The 22,306-nt window shown below is 36.1% G+C and overlaps 1 protein-coding gene across 1 annotated transcript; it reads left to right on the top strand.

Annotated features, from left to right (window-relative positions):
* Positions 1-761, top strand: LOC143535377 (NDR1/HIN1-like protein 13). The gene has a single exon (XM_077029650.1). It carries the CDS (start codon positions 1-3, stop codon positions 715-717), a length of 717 nt encoding a protein of 238 aa, XP_076885765.1. The 3' UTR covers positions 718-761.
* Positions 762-22,306: the final 21,545 nt, after the last annotated feature.

The following is a 22,306-nucleotide window of genomic DNA, read 5'->3' on the forward strand; positions in this document are numbered from 1 at the left end:
ATGGCTGAAAAAATCCACCCTAAACAACCCGCCGGAGGAAATGCAAACAAAGCTCAAATCTACAACTCCACCCGCCCAGTCTACCGTCCACAGCCTCGCCGGAGCCGCCGCAGCTGCTGCTGCTCACTCTGCCTATGGCTCACCTTCACTCTCCTCGTCCTCATCATCCTCACCGCCGTCGCCGGCGGCGTCTTCTACGTTCTCTACCGTCCACACCGTCCGTCGTTCACCGTCTCATCACTCCAAGTCTCTCAATTCAACCTAACCTCATCGAATCACCTAAACACGAAGCTTAACTTCACCGTCACGGCTCGAAACCCTAACAAGAAGATCGAGTTCGGTTTCAATCCGGTCTCCGTTTCAATCGACTCGAACCGAGTCGATGTCGGTGACGGAACGATTCCGGCGTTCGTTATGCCGAAGAAGAACACGACGAGATTGAAAGCCGTGGTGTCTAGTGCCGGACAGTTACTGGATGATAATAATAAGTTGAAATCAGATCTGAAGAGTAAGAAGAGTATACCGTTGACGATTCAACTGGATACGAAAGTGAAGGTGAAGATTGGAAGCTTGAAGACTAAGAAGGTGCCGATTAGAGTTGTGTGTGACGGAGTTAGGGTTACGGCACCGAGTGGTAATGCGACCACGACGGCGAGTACGGCAGGTGTCAAGTGTAAGGTGGATCTCAGGATTAAGATCTGGAAATGGACGGTTTGAGTTGAAGATTGAAGAAGAAGGTGTGGTTATGTTATTATTATTATTATTATTATTATTATTATTGTTATTATTACTAATATTACGAGTATATGAATTTGGTTTGAAATATTATGAAGTTATTTTGATATTTTTTGTTAATTTTTAGTTTGAGATGATTGATAAATGATAATGTGATATGTTTAGTGAGTGACAGGTTGATGATATGATGTTTATTTAGTATTGTATTTTCTGAAGAACATAAAAGTGCGTATGAATATCTTGATTTCTGGAAATTTTGAGATGTTGCTTTATTTTTCAAAGACCAAGGAACACGGTAATTTTAGTGGTAAAAGGCAACTTTATGTTGGGTCAGTTCGAAAGTTGATCTAGTGGTAAAAGGTTTGTGTTTCTAACGTGGATACGCAGGTTTGATTCTTACTTGGGTTAGTTCGAAGGAAATCTGGGTGAAAGGACGTATCAGGGCTTTAATCCTGGGTTCGAACCCGACAGAGGGCGAGGGTTTAAGGATTTTATCCGGTTTCCGTGTAGTACGGTCTCACGGCGGTCGAGGAGTTGACATTGGACATAGCCCTGAAGGGTAGGTTTACACGTGAGATTCTCTGTCGTTCAAAAAAAACGACTTCATACGTCGCGATCGCATAAAGTGTTGGGTAGCCCAAGCCCAGTATCTCATGTTTCAGGAAAAACTTGCTGTTAGAATACCCACTATGGTAAAACTTAATTAGAATTAAATTCGAACTTGAGACCCTACAACCTCCATCCTAAATCTTCAATCCTCCACTAATATCAGTTATCAGTTGAGCTAAACCTGGTTATCAAACTGGAGATGTTGCTAATAAAATACTTCCATTTTTGAAATGATATACTAAAAGTTAATAGATGATAATAAATGGGAAAATCCCTTAGTATAAAATGCCCATTTTAGAAAAGTAGTTCAAAGTTTTGTCTCCTTATACAGTTATACTTTACTGTTGGAAAAAAGTATAATACGGGGATCCAACGGTAAATAAAACTACTCAAAAACGCCATGTGTCTATATTAACCCGATTAGCTATCCATCGTTTTAATACCCTCGGATTTGCAACCAAAGATAGAGATTGTAAGTAATCTGTAGTGGATTGAGAATTATTTACGTTAATGAAGGTAAAAAAAATGTGCCGATCGTAATGGATCAAAAAAAATAATAATAATGGTTTTCTCTATCAATATATTTTAAAGTTAACCTTAATCTAAAAGACTAAAACTAATGCATCCAAAACATGTTGGAATAAATGATTATTTGCTAACTTTTAGTATCAATTGTTAACTCCATGTCAAGGCAATGATTGTTTCTATTCCGTACTTGGAACGAGTTATTTGCAATTTATATCAATGTGGTGTTTAGTTGGCATTACGCTATCAATGACTTTTGGTTTGCTATCAATGTAATGCGGTGTTTAGAAGGCTCACTATGATAAAACCTGCTTGGATCGAATTTGAACTTTAGATCTTACGACTTTCATCATAAATCTCCAGTTAAGCTAAAGCATGCTACAATTGGAAGCATTGCTAATAAAAATTTTACTTTTTTGAAATAATAATATAGTTTATATAATTATGGGAAAAAATTAAAAATCCCTTTATAAAATGTCTAGTTCAGAATTTAGAAAAGGAGTTTGAAGTTTTGTCTCCTTAAAATTTAATTTTTGCAAAAATGTACTCTTCTTTACTGTCACAAAAATGTATAATGTGGGTATCCGACGGTATTTAAAGCCACTTAAAAATCCTCATGTATCTGTATTTTACCAATATTAGCGATCAATCCATTTAATACCGTTTGATATGTAACCAAAGATAGAGATTGTGAATAATCAACAGCGGATTAAAACTTATTTTCATTAATAGAGGCAAAAGAAATTACAAATTGAACGGGTCAAAGAATAATAATGATTTAGTCCATCAAGTATGTATTAAAATTAACCTTAATCTAAAACTAATGCATTCAAAAATTACAAATACATACAAAACAACTGTTCAAAAAAATACATCCAAAACTGGTAAAGAATAAGTAACTATTTGCTAACTTGGAATGATTTATTTGCAATTTGCATCATTGTGGTGTTGGGCTGGCATTATGCTATCAACGACTTTTGGTTTGTTACAACTTATTATTTGTTTTTATTTATTTTTTTTTTTAAAGGCAACTTTTATTAAATTACAACAAATTACAACATGACTACAAAAATTACAAAAGGGGATATTATGCTAATCTCTTCAAAGAATAGAGTTGTATTTCGACTTATTCTTAATCTATAGGAAACCGAGCGATTTGATGTCTACCCATATCTTTATCACTTTAATTTCTTTGTTTGAGAATTAAACTTCACACATTGTCTTCCATATACACCAACAACCAATGATATTAATATCATGTAGAATGTCTTTCTGTTCAACGTCTATCTATCTTGAATAAAAAATTACAATAAATATCTAACTATAAAGGGAAATATTTATTTATGTTGCGCCAATTGTTGATTCCCATACGTTTCTTTTTGTTAGTAACTTAGTAAGTTAGTTTTTTATAATAACTAATTTAGTAGGCGAATGAACGCATTCAGTAAATATAACACAAAAGAAATTATTAGTCTTTTCCGCTTATTATATTCATCAATATGTAACATTTAAGCCATAATTGTTAATCATGAGTTTGTTCATTTCTTTGTCTGCTTTTATAGGCTCACGGTTGTGTTTTCAATCTAGATTTTCTTTAGACTAAAGTCAAATTATAGCTATTATTTTACAAATGTTTCAATATATTTTACATGGTCTTTTAGGAGAAATGTTAAAATACAAAGAGAGACAAAAATGAGAAGTGTGAGAAGTATTTGTGATAATACAAAAACCTCTTCAAAAAAATTAATAAAAAAATCATAACTCAAAATATAAATAAAAAACAAAAAAGTTTAAAAATCAAAAATGTTTCCCTCGTCATTCTCGTTAAAAAAAACGCCGAAAAGACACAATGTAGAGATAAAAGACACAATGACGAAAATGAACAAAAGACACAATTATAACTAAAAAAATACACAATAAATCGCAAAATTTAACACAATGTCAAGAGAAAAAGATACAATGTAAAGGAAAAAAGACACAATCGATGACGAAATGAATACAAAACACAATGATAAACAAAAAGAAACAATGATCTTTTTCCCTCAACATTGTGTTTTTTTTTATTATTGAACGAAGAAGACGGTGGAAACATTTTTGTGTTTGTACTTTTTTTGTTTTTTTATTAAATTTTGAGTTATGATTTTTTATTTTTTTTATTTTACTTTTTTTGAAAGTTTTTTTATGTGCCTATAAATCCTTCTCATTTTTGTCTCCCTTTGTAGAATAACTTGACCCATTCAATATTGAGATGTATTTTAACTTTTGTTGTGAAATGATACATACGGTGTCTCCTTTAAAGGTTACAACCACATATTTCTCTCAACTTAACCCTTCGATGTCCTCATTTCTTGTTCATGTTTACCATAGTTGGAAATAGGGCACCGCTTTCATGTGGGAGGTGGTTGGATTCACGCTGTTGTTGTGAGGTGGTTGATGACAAGACGCTGTTGTTGTGAGGTGGTCAATGACAAGGTGATGTTGTTGTGAGGTGGTCGATGACAAGGCACAACGGGTATGAATATTTTGAGGCTCTTCTTTTTGGTATTTAAATTTTGATGTCTTAGCAAATAACAGTCGCGTTACTTGATATTAAAATAGATAAAAATTTGCATTACTATTAGCAATTAATTTGAAACTTCATGTGTATTTTGATATTAGAATAGATAAAAATTTGTCACGTAAAAAAAATTATTGCATCCACAATTTTTAAAAGAAAAGAAAAATGAAGCCTCCAATGACATGATTTTCAAGTCAAATGTTTAAAGCTAAGTTGTTTAATAGGTTTGAACCTCAATATCGGTTGCAACGAATTAAAGCATGGTTACATGTGTTAAATCTATATATATAATAATATATATAAACGAAGACCCTAAAATCCTACGTGTCGCGATGTGGTCGCTCCCTCCTTTTATGGAAGCCACCAGATTGTTTGATTTTTAAATGAATGACTTTCATTGATTTAACCCAAATTCAAGGGTATGGGTCTTACCAAAACCAAATAGCTCTTAAACGGGTTATAACATCTCATTAAATTAAAAGTTAACCTTAACAATTATTTGATATGAAAATCTTATAAAATAGGGATATTGTTAGGGCACGGATTTTCAGTATCCTCAACAAAGGTTATGTTCAGAGCAGATTCAGGATGCAGTATCCTCCAAGGTAACAGGTATCCTAATTACATTATATAACTAACACGATCTTTGCTACTTTCCATGTTTACCAGGTCAAAGACGGTTGCTTAATCACCCGAGAACTCGCACTTGCTGTTATTAGGACGTGACCAATAAGGAAACATGCTGATAAGAAGAATTAACGGCTAATTGATTTAGTCTAGGAGTTTCCTTAAATATAGGATTTCTTGTTAGACTTTATTGGTTATAAACAGAGCTCAAAAGAAAGGATCAAACGCACACTCTAGACACATGAGACTTACTAGTATTCGCATTCTCTATAATCACGATCAAGATTGAGCTCCACCATTGTAATCACCATTGTTATTAATAAACCGGTGGTGATAGTTTTCACCGTCCGGGGTTTTTTGCTTGTTATCCTAAGGATAATGGGTTTTTTCCTCACAACAAATCTTTGTGTTCAAGCACTTTTACTTTCATTTTATACAAGCACCTAGTCCCGATTACTAATTTGGTTGCGAAATTACCATTATCAATTTTTGACTAAAACAATTTGGCGCCCCCCGTGGGGCTAACGGTGCTTTAATCTATTAAGTCCGTTTATTTCATTCACCTTCATTCTCTTTACCAATGGCCTCACAACCAAAAACTAGTTCAGTCTTTGCTCCGGTGGTTACTACAGCTACAAGTGTCAACCCAGGACCTCCACCACTGCCGAAGAAAAATACTCAGCCCAGAGGAGAAATTCCACCATTCACGGGGTCCTCCACACGGATAGACCCGATTATTTCTAACAATGATATTTTTGCTTGATGAGACAGGTCAAAACGCACATGGAGCAGCAAGAGAAAACCAACTCAAGGCTATTCAAGGAGATTGAAGGAATCAAGAAGAAACCATGGCATGAGGCTACCCTAATCATGCCCAGAGTCCTTGATTTTGATTCTCCAGGATCTTCTATCCTTCAGAATCCCGGATCCTTGGGGACACAATCAGCAAGGATTCCACCACAGAAGCAATTAGGATACTGGGGAGCTTTTCCTTCGGTATCCTCGGAGTTACCCGGACCAACGAGGCCAGGGTCCGTCAGCATGCAACCTCGCTCAACCATGCCAGCCGGCATATTTTCATCGGAATCCCCTATGATGTCCTCAGAAGTGCATGTTGAAGATGACATCCCTATGCAGACACCATATTATCCTAAGGATACTATCAATGGAGGAATTAACCATTCTGGCTCAGGATACCAAAGACCTTACCAGAATCTTGGTAACCGTGTACTTAGTCCTAATTTATACACTAACCGTGGATCTGTGTAGGATAAGGGGATATCTCCTGATATAGCCAAGGAGTTACAAAAAATGAAGGACATGATCTCCAGTATCCCCAGGATAATCCGTCCCATAGCTGAAGTCCCGGTGGGCAGTCACAAACTTTCCATGTTCAGTTGGCCCATATGCGACATGGAGATCTCCAGGAAATTCCAGACGCCCAACATGAAACTTTATGACGGCACTACGGATCCTGAGGAGCATGTGGCTCAATACAGGGAAAGGATGGAGGTCAACCCTATCCTCGCAGAAATCGAAGAAGCCTGTCTATGTAAAGGGTTTGGTTCGACACTAACAGGGCCGACCCTCAAATGGTTATTAAGTATTCCTTCCAATACTATCACTTCCTTTGCTCATTTAATTAACTTGTTCAATAATCAATTTTCTTGTAGTAGATCTTTTATGAAAATGACAGGTGATTTATATAGAATTGTTCAGCATAACAATGAATCCCTAAGGGATTACATAATCAGATTTTTAGCAGGGAAGCTTTGGAAGTCCCCAACCTCGACATGGACGCTGCTGTTGAAGCCTTCAAGATGGGACTTAGGAAGGATTCTCCTTTCTATGACGACCTCGTCATGACTCCATGCAGGAATCTTGACGAAGTCAGAAACAGGGCACTAAGATACATTCGGCTGGAGGATGACAAGAAGGCTCATGGAAACTTGGTTATCCCGAAATACGAGTCTACCAACAGGAAGTCCGACTCTCCACAAAAGTTCTTCAGATCGAAACCTTATTTCAAGCCGGATAATCCCAATATCAATGCCGTGGAAGAAGACGAAGACGACGAAGAATATCCTAAAATATCCGAATATTGCTTTAACCTTGACATTGGTGGTGTAATTTGTGCTATGCAGGATTTAGGTGACAAGGCCAAATGGACTAAGAAGAATGAGAAGCCTGTATCAAACAAAGACAAGTCAAAATGGTGTGCATTCCATGAAGACTTTGGCCATCGCACTAATGATTGTATAGCACTTCGGAAGGAAATAGGATACCTTCTCAGCAAAGGACACTTGAAGGAACTATTTGGAAAAAACAAGAACAAAAGCCAGGATCCTGTCAAGATACCTGAAAGGGCACCTTCTCCACCACCCGGAGCTAAGGTGGTATCCTTCATCTCGGGAGGATCAGACATATGCGGAACCTCATATTCAGCGGCTAAGAAACGTTCCAGAGAAACAAAAATGAACAACGGAGAAAGACCTCTCCATTCTTCCACATTGACGACTCAAAGAATCATATCCTTCGATGAGAAAGATAGATGTGACCTTGTGGATCCCAACCATGACGGTTTGGTAATTACTTTATTTATAGCTAACTGTTTTGTGCGCAGGATACTCGTCGATGGAGGAAGCTCTGTGAACATTATCCAGATGGAAGCCTTCAAGAAAATGTATATCCCAGAAACAGAGATTATCCTGAAATCATCAGTTCTTGTCGGATTCAGTGACAAAACCAAGAACACCTTGGGAGAAATCAAACTTCCAATATATATTGAGGGAACTAACTCCCTACAAAAGTTTTGCATTATTAACTATTTATCTTGTTGTAATGTGATTTTAGGCAGGCCCTGGATCCACAGCATGAAGGCGGTACCCTTGACCTACCATCAGTGTGTGAAACTCCCAAGTCCCTAGGGAGTTATCAAAATTGAAAGTGACCAGCAAGATGCCAAGGAATGTTATGCTTCATCAATGAAGTGGACTACAAAGCCTACTCAAGCATAGCAATTACAGAAACAACCAGGGAAGGTCCTGCAAGCAAGAGAGCAGGATGTAAAGGAAGTATCTTTGGATCCTCAAGATATTGAAGTCAAAGTATTGTTAGGAACGAGTATTCCTGGGGATATCGAGATGGAATTGATATCCTTTCTAAAGAAAAGAGCTTCTACCTTCGCCTGGAAACATGAAGATATGACAGGTATATCTAAATCTATTATCACTCTTAAACTTGGTATAGACAAATCTTTCAGGCCAGTACATCAAAAGCGACGAAAGTTTGCTCTTGAGAGAAACGCTATCATACAAGAAGAGGTGCAGAAGCTGCTCAAAACCAAGATGATAAGAGAAGTCCAATATCCTAAATGGTTGGCCAATCTAGTTGTTGTCCAGAAGAAAAATGGAAAATGGAGAGTGTGTGTGGACTTCAAAGACCTGAATAAGGCCTGTCCAAAAGACCCATTCCCACTCCCGCACATTGACTCAATGGTGGATGCAACTGCTGGCCACAAGCTGCTAACCTTCATGGACGCATCCTCAGGATTTCAACAGATTCAAATGGAACCATCAGATCAAGAAGACACAGCCTTCATGACTCCCACAGGTATATACAGTTATACTGCAATGCCTTTTGGACTTAAAAATGCAGGTGCAACATACCAAAGGCTCGTCAACATGATCTTCAAAGACCAATTGGGGGACACGATGGAAGTCTACATAGATGACATGGTGGTAAAGTCAAAGAAGGCCAATGACCATATGAGAGACTTGGCAACAACATTTGATATCCTGGATGAATACAACATGAAGTTGAATCCAGTCAAGTGTCACTTTGGAGTCAAAGCAGGAAAATTCCTGGGATACATGGTCACCAAAAGAGGGATAGAAGCAAGCCTAGAGCAGATCAAGGCTATCCTGGATATCAAATCACCAAGAAATGTCAAAGATGTCCAAAGATTAACCGGAAGAATAGCTGCTCTCAACATATTCATCTCAAGATCTTCAGAGAAATGTAAAGACTTCTATGATATCCTGAGGAAGAATCAAAAGATCGAATGGGGAGAGAAGCAAGAAAGGGCATTGGTATCCCTGAAGGAATACTTATCCTCAGCACCATTCCTGATGAAGCCAATTGATGGTGAGCCATTATCCCTGTACCTAGCCGTTTCCAGGAGTGCAATCAGTGCTGTCTTGGTCAAGGATCACGAAGGACAACAACATCCAATATACTATGTAAGTAAAAGCCTACTAGATGCTGAATCCAGGTATTCTTATCTTGAAAAGTTAATTTTAGAACTTATAATGGCTTCTAGTAAACTAAGACATTATTTTGAAACTCATGCTATACATGTGAAGACTAATTATCCTATTAAGGCTGTCTTGAGAAAACCAGAAATGTCAGGTAGGATGGAAAAGTGGGCTGTAAAACTTAGTGCATATGATATCCTATATGAGCCAAGAACAGCCATCAAGTCTCAAGCACTCGCCGACTTTGTGGTTGATTTTAGCCAGGATATAATTGAAGAAGTTGAAAAAGAAATTCAGCAATTGGAAGTCAAGGAAAGTTGGACCCTACATACTGACGGTGCCTCCAACATATGAGGAACATGTCTAGGTATCCTGCTAAAATCGTCACAGGGGGACATTATACCTCTATCTATATCTTGTGAATTTCAGGCTACTAATAATGAGGCTGAATATGAGGCCTTAATAGCTGGTTTGCAATTAGCTAAGGAAATGAAGGTCAGGTATCTTCAAGTTTACGTTGATTCTTTGTTATTAGCTAATTATTTCAATGGCTCTTATGCAGCGAATGCAGAGAACTTAGCGAAATATTTAGAAATAGTTAAGAAATTAGCTATGTATTTCGAGACATTTGATATAGTGCAGGTACCAAGAGAAGAGAACACTGAAGCAAATGCCTTAGCAAACTTGGCATCAGCTCTCAAGATACCAGGAGATGTCAAGATACCTATCTTGCATATCTTGACTCCAGCAACAAAGGAGGACCTCGAAGTCTTAGAAACTTCAAATTCTAAGAACAATCCAGCATCTTGGACCAATCCCATAATACGGTATCTTCAGAACAACGAGATCCTAGAAAGAGAAAATCCTAGAGCATTCCAAATGAAGGTAACCCGGTATATTATCCTAAATAATGTATTATATAGAAAATCACTTGCAGTTCTATACTTGAGATGCTTGGAATATCAAGAAGCACAAGAAGTTCTCAAGGATATACATGAAGGTGATTATGGAAACCACACTGGGGGCAAGGCCTTAGCATCCAAGGTACTAAGGACAGGATACTTTTGGCCAACAATGAGAAGAGATGCAATGGATTTCTCCAAGAAGTGTGATACTTGCCAAAGACATAGCAACATATTACATCAACCAGCTGAACCATTATATCCTATCATCTCCCCATGGCCATTTATGAAGTAGGGAATGGATATTATGTGAAAGCTGCCCAAGGCTCCTGGTGGAAAAGTCTTTATGCTAGCCATGACGGATTACTTCTCCAAGTGGATCGAAGCAGAGGCATTCGTTCAAATCAAAGAAAAGGATGTGATTTCATTCATCAAACGCAACATCTTAACAAGATTCGGTATCCCAGAAGAGATTGTTTGTGACAATGGATCACAATTCATCGGAAAAAGAACAACCAGCTTCTGTGAAAGTTGGGGAATCAAGATGGTGACCTCAACTCCAGTACATCCTCAAGCTAATGGTCAAGCAGAATCCAGTAACAAGATCATTATCAACAATCTGAAGAAGAAATTGGGATCCAAGAAAGGAAAATGGGCAGAAGAAGTACCATTCGTTCTTTGGGCTGATAGAACCACGTTGAAAAATGCAACGGGACAAACACCTTTCTCCTTGGTGTTTAGGGCCGAAGTTGTTATCCCTACAGAGATGGTGATCCCCACAGCAAGAATCAGCATCGAGGATACTGAGTCCAACAAACAAAATCTTACCGAAGACCTGGATACCATCGATGAACTTAGGGATCTCGCCAGAATCAGAATGGCAGCATACCAACAAAGAATAGCCAAGTCCTACAACAAGAATATCAAGATTCGGAGGTTCCAGATAGGAGATATGGTATTAAGAAAGGCATTCCAGAATACCACTAACCCAGCAGATGGAAAGCTAGCTCCAAAGTGGGAAGGCCCGTACTTAATCGATTCAGAAGCAGGTAAAGGGGCCTACATGTTAATCACTATGGAAGGTGTTCCTATACCAAGAGCTTGGAATGCTATTTACCTTAAGACATATTTTTGTTAGCATCCTTAACTGGTATGTTCATATCCTCATGATAAAGGTATGTTCCCTCATCTATTTTTACATTCCTTGAACTTTATTTCAAATTTACTGACTTAAGCATCGGAGTGGTGTTAGCTAGGCTAACACCCACTGTCACACCCCGACTAGCACAATGCGGAAGCGTAAAACGGGAATGTAACAGACACCTCTGGTATCAAAACATTGTTTATACAGAAACATCACAAACTAATTTACAATATATTAAAATTCATTGTTCTATCATTGTTTTACAGTCTAGGCGATACAAATAAAACTAGTTCGTTAACTATACGATCTTACTACTAACACCCTTGCTTTTATTCACATAGCATCAACCACACACCTTGGGCAAGTAACATATTACCAAATCATTCTGATTTAGGTACACCTGAAAAACAGTTTAAAAACGAGTCAACTACTAGAGTTGGTGAGTTTCAAGAAAACAGTAATGAGTATTCACAAGTTAACATTTGTAATCATGAAATAAGTATGTATGTATGTAAATGATGTAATTATGCTAAGCTACAGTGAAGCCTTGACTGTATGTGCTGCGTGCATCCATTTCCCACGCTCAACCAACCACTGTGGCTCCTCTTCCGCCCACAACATGCCCCGGTAGCTATGTCTAACACTACATAGCCTGTTTGTATAAATATGGTCATGTACAAACGGCGTTATGTGACACGGAAACCAGGCCGATTCCGTTTGGGTTTGTCAAACCAATAGTACTATTCACAAGCCACCGGCTCGAAGTTAATCACTGTAATCGTGGGGACTTTCGTGTGTTAGCACTTAGATAATTCACATCAATACATGTTTCAGGTATGTATATATAATCAAACATGCTTTTCACCTCAAATGTTCGTAAAACTGTTTAAATAGTGAGGTCATGAAACTCACTGTTTAATAGATAATCAGTAGCTCGTCGGTTCGAGGTTTGTTTAACTTGCAATCACGGTTTCCTATAATTAATATTATAATAATATTAATATTTTAATATTATTATAATCTCAATACTAAACTGGGCTATATAACCAATCTGGGTATAGCTGGAACACCCAGAAAGTGGCAATAGGCTTAGGTTGTGATGTTGTTCAATGTCTAATACTTAGAACTGAACTTGGCTCAGATTCTCGTTTTCCCAGCTGGGCCAAGTTGTTCGTTTACGCGTTCAGAAAACAGTTATAGGAAAATAAGCTTGGGTAAATGTATTGGTTAATAAAATGATTAAGTTATAAAGAAGGATCACATACTAGGATCCCAGATTAGCCACGGGGCCCGTTTCCGTTTATTCAGTTTGATTTAAGAAGAAACACACAATCCACCCGGATTGTCCAGGTTTCTTATGTAAAAGTTTGTTTTTACTTAATTAGTTCAAACATATTTTTGATCACTCTTGGTGTTTTGATATTCCCGCAGGTTTGTTAATCGCAAACTTACCTTTTTTTATAAAAACTGAATTTGTTTAATCTTCAAATTAGCATAATTAATTAACTGTTAATCATTAAATTATGAAAATTTATTCACTTATCAATTAAAATATGTAGATTTTTATAAAAATATTTCTGGAATTATTTACTAAGTTATTAATTTATAAAAATTCATTTTATCAGCTATATTTCTCCTGAAAATCGTCCGTTTATCCCAAAAAATTTCCAAAAATTCCAAAAAAATTCCTGAATACTAAAATTATGTTCCAAAACAATCTTTATCAATTCCAAAATGTAAAAAACTCGTGCAATATTCTTTTCGGCCCAAATTCGGCTATAAAAATTCACACGAACGCATATACACAAAACACCTTTAGACTTCTCCAAATGATCCCAAAATTCATATGTGATCAAAATACATCAAATCTGAGTTTTCAGAAAAATTTCATAATTTTTGAAGTATTTTAGCTATTTTTTCCAAATAAACGTCCCAATTTGGTAATAAATTCGCCAAATATTCTCGGATGGTCGAAAAATTACCAAACTTGAAAAAGGACTCAATGACATAATCCCTGATGTCCCTGAAAACTTTCAAGGCCTAATAATATGCACATCATAATATTAATCTAAACAGCCCGTAAGCGAGTGTTTCGGCATTACCTTAGCGGTTTTGGTTCGTTTCCGCCTTTATAATAAACTTTTCAAGCTCTTGTGCTCCTATGTAGGTTAGATACAAGTCCTATATCACAAACAAAGCATGTTTCATCAATAGAACAGCCCTTTAACTTAGGGTTTCGGCTAGGGTATAAAAACGAACTTTTGAACCGTAAAAACGCCGTTTCAACCCTTTAATCCGTGTTTATGGCCAAAAAAACTATCAAACCAAGTTTCTTACCTTGTTTATGATCAAAAAATGTTTATGGACCATTTTTAGGATTTTTTACACAGTTAGGAATGATTTTTGGCAATCAAACTATGTTTATTTGGTATTAATCAATGTTAAACAAGTGTAAAAGTAGCTCATTTAAGTTGTTACCTTAGGGTTTTGGAGAGTTTCTGGAAAAACTGACTTGCAGCTGCTTGGACTTCAGTTTTTATCAAATGAAATGAATAAACAAGCTTACATAACAAGTTTTATAAAAAAAATGGGGGGTGGGGTATGCTGGCCGATCGGAGGTCTTATGGGCCCATTTTGGCCCAAGTTTCTGATTCTAAAGGCCCAAAAACGAAAAGCCCAGTCCAAATTTAGTTCGGGTTTGGTTTTTGGTGCGAAAAGCTTATCGGGTGCGTTAAACAGTGCGAAAACGAGTGTTTTTCGGCTAGTTTTGTGTAAAATTATAAAAACATACTATATGTTTGTAAAAATCGAAAATATTTTCACGGATCACTTAAAAAATTTCAAATAAGTGTTTGGTAAGTCTTTTTCGGCTTAACGGATGATACAATGCTTGGTTTGTAGCTATCTTTCACGTTTAAATCTATAGCGGGTAGTTAAACGAGCATGTTTTCGTTTAACTTGTTTGCTATCAAACTAAGGTCATATTACTAATATTTTAGCTCATATTAAACGTATATCACTTATAGATGCCCCCCTGGGATTTCTGGGTCATAACCCGACCCGTTCGGTTAATCGTTCGTTTGTTACGCAAAAGGCGTTTATTTGCTTAATCGATAAATACGTACTGAGTGTACCTTGTTTTGGCTCAAATGTCACACCCACCCCTCATCAAGAGCTTAGTGTTTTGCAGTTATCCTAAGAATATGTTATCTCGACAACAGTCAGAGGCTGATCACCTCCCAAACGAACATGATATCCCTCATGGTTTAAAGGTCTTCACCTTTCCAACGGGAACGCCAGGGGCGCACGAATAAGATATCCCGGATATCTCAAACGGTTTAAAGGTCTTCACCTTTCTAACGACACTTGGAGCGCACGATGATTCGGGTATAGTTCAAGGTAGGCTGACCAGAGCAGCTGACAATCCGTCTGTTGTTGGCTATATACCGAATCCTTAAGATAAGTGGCAGACGTGTCACACAAACGGTTTATAACATTTTCATGTTATCTAAGGTTTATAACACTTTCGTGTTATCTAAAGTCTTGGAATAATCATGCCCATACGTTTGGGACCTTCCTCAGTTTTATCTCAAGTTCAGACATTTTCATGTCTCTAAAGTAAAGGCCTAGTCGCCCGTAAAAAGGCTTTATCGCCAGTTAATAGGCCTTGTCGCCAGAATTATCTAACTTTGTTTCGACAGATTACTGAGAAGATTACTAAGTTGTTTTTAACTTAACAACATCCCAGAAGCTTGATACTTAAAAAGGTCAACAATTGGGGACATCACGTGTAAGACTATCAGATTTATAAATAATCTCTAAAAAGGTACTCTTTACACTTAGTTTTATTATATAATTCATATTCCAAGGTATGATCTTTTGGTTTGATCGTGATAATTCACTCAAGAATATGTTATCCCTAAGATATCTTATACCAAAGATATCTCAAATACATGTTTTCTAAAATTATATAATCTTTGAGATATTTTATACATTATCCTCAAGGTGTTTTATTAGATAGATTATCCTGGAAATATAACTATTAAAATACAAGAAGTATATCTTCAAGATACTTTATCTTCAGGATACCTAATCTCAAAAAGATGAAAATATTCCATAAACATATTTTGGTCAAAATTTATTCTGGTAAATTGTCTAAAAATGGCATACATGCAAAACATAATGATTAAACCAAAAGATTGTGCCATTACTAATGTGAAGTGCAGATAAACAAAAAGGCGATGCCTAGGCTTCATCTCAACAAATGGAAGATCCCTCTACCAGGCATCATCTTCAGGAACATATAGGCTTCGTTTTGAAACTCAAGATCCCTCCACCTATGTCTCCCCATTGTCAGATATCCTAAAGCTTACTTGTTCAAGACAGAAAAATAAAAAATGTTCAATAAACATCACAACCCGATATCAAACCATAGACAAACACATAAAAAATTGGGCTCAAGCCTTGTCTTTACCGCTATCATCACCCAATTGCACCTCCTCACCAACCACCTTCACCGCACCCTCGATAGCTGTGACATTCGTCAATTTCAAGTCTTGTTTGTATTCATTTTTGTATTTGTTTATTATGTAAACCGACCCGATTTGTAAACCAAAGCGTATGTTATAATCAAAATGATGGATTTATGTTACAATATTGTTTCACACTTTTTGGGTCTTGAAAACATCCTACCTTTATTTTTATTTATTTATTTATTTTATTATTATTATTTATTTTTGTTGTTTTGTGTTTTTGTCTTGATCCATTTTGCATGAAAACTCTTGTGTTTCACACCCATATTTGACCACCAACATTACCTTATATATACACCACCTTTCCTCTTAATTTTCCATTGCTACAACTCCAAAAAAAAAAAAAAAACTCTCTCAAACATTAAAGATTCAAGGTTATCTTCTTAAGTGTTCTTGAAGGTTTTTAGTCTTTCATCTTAATTAGTTTATGTAGCCTTATTAATACTTGTTTATGGTTGTGCAACATATATATAATATACACCCCTTATTTACCTTTGGTAGTTACTTCTCCGATTCCGGTCGGTGAAGTTTCGGACCTCATAAGGCAAGGCTTCATGGAGGACTTCGTGTCCTTGATATATATACATCTATATAACTTGTTCATACATATTAATCTTGCTTATTTTAGTTTGTTGGTCATGTTTACAAGTTCCATGGTTATGGGTTTTTAAGATTCTATGCTTCGGTTTAACCGTAAATAGCTCTAAACCGTAAACCAAACTTTGTTACTAGTTTTGTTAAATAATTGTTTAAACATACTTATTGTTAGATCTAAGTTTCAAAAATCAGTTTTACAAATTCTGTGGTTATGGATTTGTAGAATCTTACCTCGGTCTTAACCCGAAACACGATTCGAACCGAAAACCGAACTTTTGTTTAAAGACTTTATTGTTAACTTTTGGTTGTAAAACTTAAAGTATTTTTTTTATTTGTACATTATTATACAAGTTCTTTAGTGTTTGGACATGTGGAAACCAAACCGATTCTTACTCGCTTAAGACACACAAGTGTGTTTTTTTAGCCATCAAGACTTGTATATTTCTTTAAAAATAGTTACAAATTGATTTTTAAATATTTTATTAAGTACTTGGAAATGTTGGATCCAACTTGATCTCATAAGAAAGTTTGGACCGACAAAACCAAACACTCGCTTAACGTGCGTTGTTAGTTCTAAAACAATGAAACTACATACTTGGTTAAGTCTTATTAAATTTTATTGAGTGATGTGCTAAAAGTAGTTATATAAAAACACGCTAATCTAGACACTAAGTAATAAATTCTAGACTCTTAAACTTAACTAAACTACTAACCGGCAAGTAAACCAGTCGACTCTAGTACAGCTAAGTAAGTCCGGATATCGAACCCACGAGACTCTTTAAATTACGTTTACTAGCTAATTAGACTCGACTACAAAACATGACTTATTATTTATATTTGTTTAAGGGGGTTTTTATTTAAAATACTAAATTAATACTATAATTAAAACTAATTAAGAAAAAAAATAAATTAAACGAAAACAAAGTTTGTTATGAAAATAAGATGATGATGAGAAAACTACCTAGGCTAGACTCCCCTAAATTTTGGTAATGAATTGACTCGGGAAAATATTTAGTTATGGACTGGGATCGTAAAATAGACACTTAAAAGAAAAACCAAATAGGACCCCTGACCCTTCTCAAGAGAAAGCCTATGGATTTCTAAAAAGTTTTAACGCACACCAGTATTAAAAATCAAGTTCGCTTACGGTCACCCAATTGTTTACAATTTAGTTCCTTTATACGAAATCCTACCTTACAGCGCGGAAATCAAAGGCAGTTTAATATATCGAATTGATTCAATAGACAATAATTAAATAATCAAACCTAGACGGACTCCTTACGAAGAACTAAATCTAGCAAGATCAAATAATAAAGATCTATCAATAACCTAGCACCTTACAGATTTAGGTTAGCAGCACACTTAGGTTTAATTAATTAATAATTATTATTCCTATGATCTTAATGCATATCAATTATAAAATAGTCAAAAACACAAAGTAGATGACCTAATAGCAACCTATCATAATGACAAACAATAATCTAGGCAACTATGGAATAATAACAATTAATCAAACAATCCTAAATATCCATATGCATCAATTTAATATGATTAAACCTTTTACTAAATCATAAAAATCATAACGATAAATAAATCCCAAATCAAAACACAACGTCAAAATAGGTTCATCATAAGCCTAGGCAGTCTATAATTTTTAGCCTAACATCATAAAATAAAACAAAACAATAATAAAGAAATTCATGGTGGAAAACAAAAGAAATGAAAGATTAAAGGCGATAAAACCCGTGGTCTTCGTTCTTGGATGATAAGCACGCCACCGTATGATTCCAAGCCTTCAAAACCTCCAAAAGATCACCTCTTGAGCTCCAAATTTTGTTTATGGCTTTCAGGTATGATTAGGGTTAAGTTTATGAGTGTTTATATAGACTTTTAAGGCCCATAAACTTAAAATTAGTAGAAGATTCTGTAAATCTAAGCCCATAAACTTAATATTTGTAGAATATTCTAGAAAACTGAGCCCAAAGTGCCGCGCGACGGGCCTTCTCCCATTTATTCAAATAAATTAGTAATATACAAATTCTAATAAAAACCGAACGAAAACTAATAAAATATTATATTAAATATACAAGGGATTTATATATATTTAGCCTTATATCATTGAGTTATCTCATAACATTCAATATTTTGGAAAGTTGACTTTGGGTTTGACAAATTATCAAGACCCGAACCGACAACCCGAACACTCGATAAAAAAAACCGTTTTAGTATCTTTATTCCAAAGGGATTTGCATTCTTACATTTTACCCACCTTATTACTTAACATAAGTTGAGTAAATATTAAGGTTAGATACTTTAACCCGGTTTCGAGGAAACTTACATTTTTAAAGGGTTATTATTATAAATTCTTAAATAGTTACATTTTAAACCTTGAACTTTAATTATTTACATTTCTCAACATTTATTTTGTTTAAAGACCTTCAAGACAACCATTCTAAATTCAAGACTTCTTTTCTTTTTAGGAATTGTGTGTTAAACTCGTCGTTCCGACAAATCTCCAAATTATCATCTTTCAAGTTTACTACTTGAAGGTGGGTACTTCATACCCCATTTTCCATCTTTTATTTTAGGGGTGACATTTCATACTTATTCAACAAAATGCTTTATATTTGAATCTTAAACCACAAACGTAGTTGTATACTTTACCTAAATAATTGCTCGATTTGGTGTTCTATGCTTATATGCCTATGTGTTTATCGCTTTTGGTTGGTGGAACTATAAAATCCTATACTATTTGGCATCCCCTTATAGCAAGGTGTCGTTAACGTAATGCAATTAACGATAACTATAAAATCCTAGACTATTTGGCATCCCCTTATAGTTAGGTGTTGCTAATGTGTTTAGCGATATCTATTTATCCAAATTACCACTTTTATTTATCGTTTCGTATGCAAGTTTTGTGGCTATCTTTATTATATACTTATATGATTAAACTTATGAATTGCTCACCAACCTTTGTGTTGACAAACTTTATTTTATGAAATGTTGCAGGTTTGCATCTTGGTTGATTTATGATTGTGAAGAAAACGACATCAAAGACCTTAGGATATTAGTAAAAATGAACAATATCAAATTTGCCATATTTTGTGATATCTTGTTTATGGTTATTTTATGGATAATTTTTATGTGACATTTTCGATGTTGTGAAATGAAATGAGTTTATTAAATACTGTCACTTTAATTAGTGTCATGTGCTTATTGACAATCGTTACACCTCGGCATGTTCCGCCGCCTTTGGTCGGGGTGTGACAATAGCCACCTCCACAGCCTCTTCTGCAACCTTCTCCGCTCCACTAGGACCAGCATCCTCCACCTTCTCCCCACCAAGCTCAGACAGTATCTTCTCCCAACCAGCTACATCCCAGAAAAGAGTGTCCAGACCAGCACCCTTCGCCTCTTTAGCCATTTTAAGCCGGGACTGGAATACGGAAACAGCAGCAGACTTCTTCGCCCCCTCCATAGCATCATAAACTTTTATCATACATTTCGCCTCTTTATGAACCAACTCCTTCTTGACCAGTGACAACTCCAGCTTCAGGTCATCTACCTCTTTGGTCTTCTTATCAAGAAGACTGGTCTTTGTCACCCTCATCTTCATCAGTTCAGAGATACAAGTATGGGCTTCATGGAGTTCAAGGCTCATGGCGGCAAACCGGGAGGAAAGATATTCGAGACCCTATAAGGATAAAGAATCCCCAATATAAGTTATTCTCAGGATATGAGAAATCATGACAAATGAAGAAGATACCTGCTGAGTCTTATTCATGGCGTCGTGGAAATCAACATCGTTCACGGGAACAGATTCGCTGGTCTCCTGGCTCTTCCGTTTCTTAGAGCCTTTCGCTCGGCTGCCTTATGGACGTGGGATAGAACTGGATATGGGTTCTTTCTTGATAGTGCTTCGAGTGGATACCATGCTTTTAATATCTTCAAGGGCAAAAGCAAAAGCAGACTTACCTACAAACACACCGGTTAGTATCCCTAATCCTTAAGATATTTACGCTAACATCTCAAATGATTCTTACCAGACATAACGGAGCTTGAGGATGGAGACGGTTCTTGAAAGCTTGACTGAAGATGAAACGACCTTTCCTCCTCGTCAGTAAGAAAGAAGGATGCAAGCCTGTCCTCAGTTTCTCCGGTGGGAGGAGCGATCTCAAAGAATTTCAAAGCTGCAAAAATAAAGAAAAACACATCAATCACAAAATATAACAGTATATATTCAAGATACAGTATCCTACTTTTGGAAACCCAGAGATAAGGAAGAATATTGGGCTGAGGAAGAGAATCTCTCCTAACAAAGAAAAATTGTCTCTTTCACTGGTCATTATTCTGGGTGTTTTTCAAGACCAATGGAGATTGACCAGATTTGATCTTAAGGAGATATCTTGAAGACGCATGGCTACGAAGGTCGTATACAGAAGCAAGCTCCGAGAGAGTAAAGTCAAGAGCGTGGTCGGCGATTAGTCTTTCCAAAACAAGCAAAGTCCTCCAAACCATGAGCATGGTTTAGGCATAGCTAAGACCAGTTCTTGAAAAGAACTTGGTGGTAAAGGCAAGAAATGGATAGGAAAAACCAATTTTGAATGGCAAAAAAGGAAAACAGTTCCCGGAGGGAAGCAACCTCGGGATCGTAAACACTCAATATCATTATTATTGAACGTACATATCTCATTCACAGGATTGGCAAGAAGATTTTGGGAAACAAAATCCTCAATGCCAGAATCATGAAGCTTCGGACTCATGATTACATGAAGATAAGGAAAAGAAGGAAGAAAGAAGTTACCTGAAGATGAAGATGAGATAAATTTTAATTATCCGGGTAATTATAAAGATTACCTAGGGTTTTGCGAGTAGTTAAAATGGCTGACGTGTGTATTAAATATCCACCGCACAAGATTTGAAATTCAAAATTCAAAAATTTTACAGTTGTAATCCTTATCTACAGCTGTTAAAATTTGGGGACAATTGTTAGGGCACGGATTTTCAGTATCCTCAGCAAAGGTTATGTTCAGAGCAGATTCAGGATGCGGTATCCTCCAATGTAACAAGTATCCTAATTACATTATATAACTAACACTATCTTTGCTACTTTCCATGTTTACCAGGTCAAAGACAGTTGCTTAATCACCCGAGAACTCGCACTTGCTGTTATTAGGACGTGACCAATAAGGAAACGTGCTGATAAGAAGAATTAACGGCTAATTGATTTAGTCTAGGAGTTTCCTTAAATATAGGATTTCTTGTTAGATTTTATTGGTTATAAATAGAGCTCAAAAGAAAGGATCAAACACACACTCTAGACACACGAGACTTACTAGTACTCGCATTCTCTGTAATCACGATCAAGATTGAGCTCCACCATTGTAATCACCATTGTTATTAATAAACCGGTGGTGATAGTTTTCACCGCCCGGGGTTTTTTGCTTGTTATCCTAAGGATAACGAGTTTTTTCCTCGCAACAACTCTTTGTGTTCAAGCACTTTTACTTTCATTTTATACAAGCACCTAGTCCCGATTACTAATTTGGTTACGAAATTACCATTGTCAATTTTTGACCAAAACAGATATACTAAAATTTAATATCCAATTTAAAAAGAGAAAGATATTATTTATAATTAAAGGTTAAGTTATAATAGGAAGTATAGTTTTTGTAGCAAGGATAAGAAATAATCTTAGCCATTGATTTTGAACACGGAGGGTTGAGATTAGTTTAGGGGAAATCAAGTGTGAAAATAAGGGGAAAGGTATAAATGAAATAACACATTTGTCTACTCTCTCTCTACATGCAAGGCACATGCCA

The sequence above is a fragment of the Bidens hawaiensis genome, unplaced genomic scaffold, assembly GCF_021521415.1.
Source record: "Bidens hawaiensis isolate Kalapana, Puna unplaced genomic scaffold, B.hawaiensis_p1.1 tig00010467_1, whole genome shotgun sequence".
In the NCBI taxonomy this organism is placed as follows: Eukaryota; Viridiplantae; Streptophyta; class Magnoliopsida; order Asterales; family Asteraceae; genus Bidens; species Bidens hawaiensis.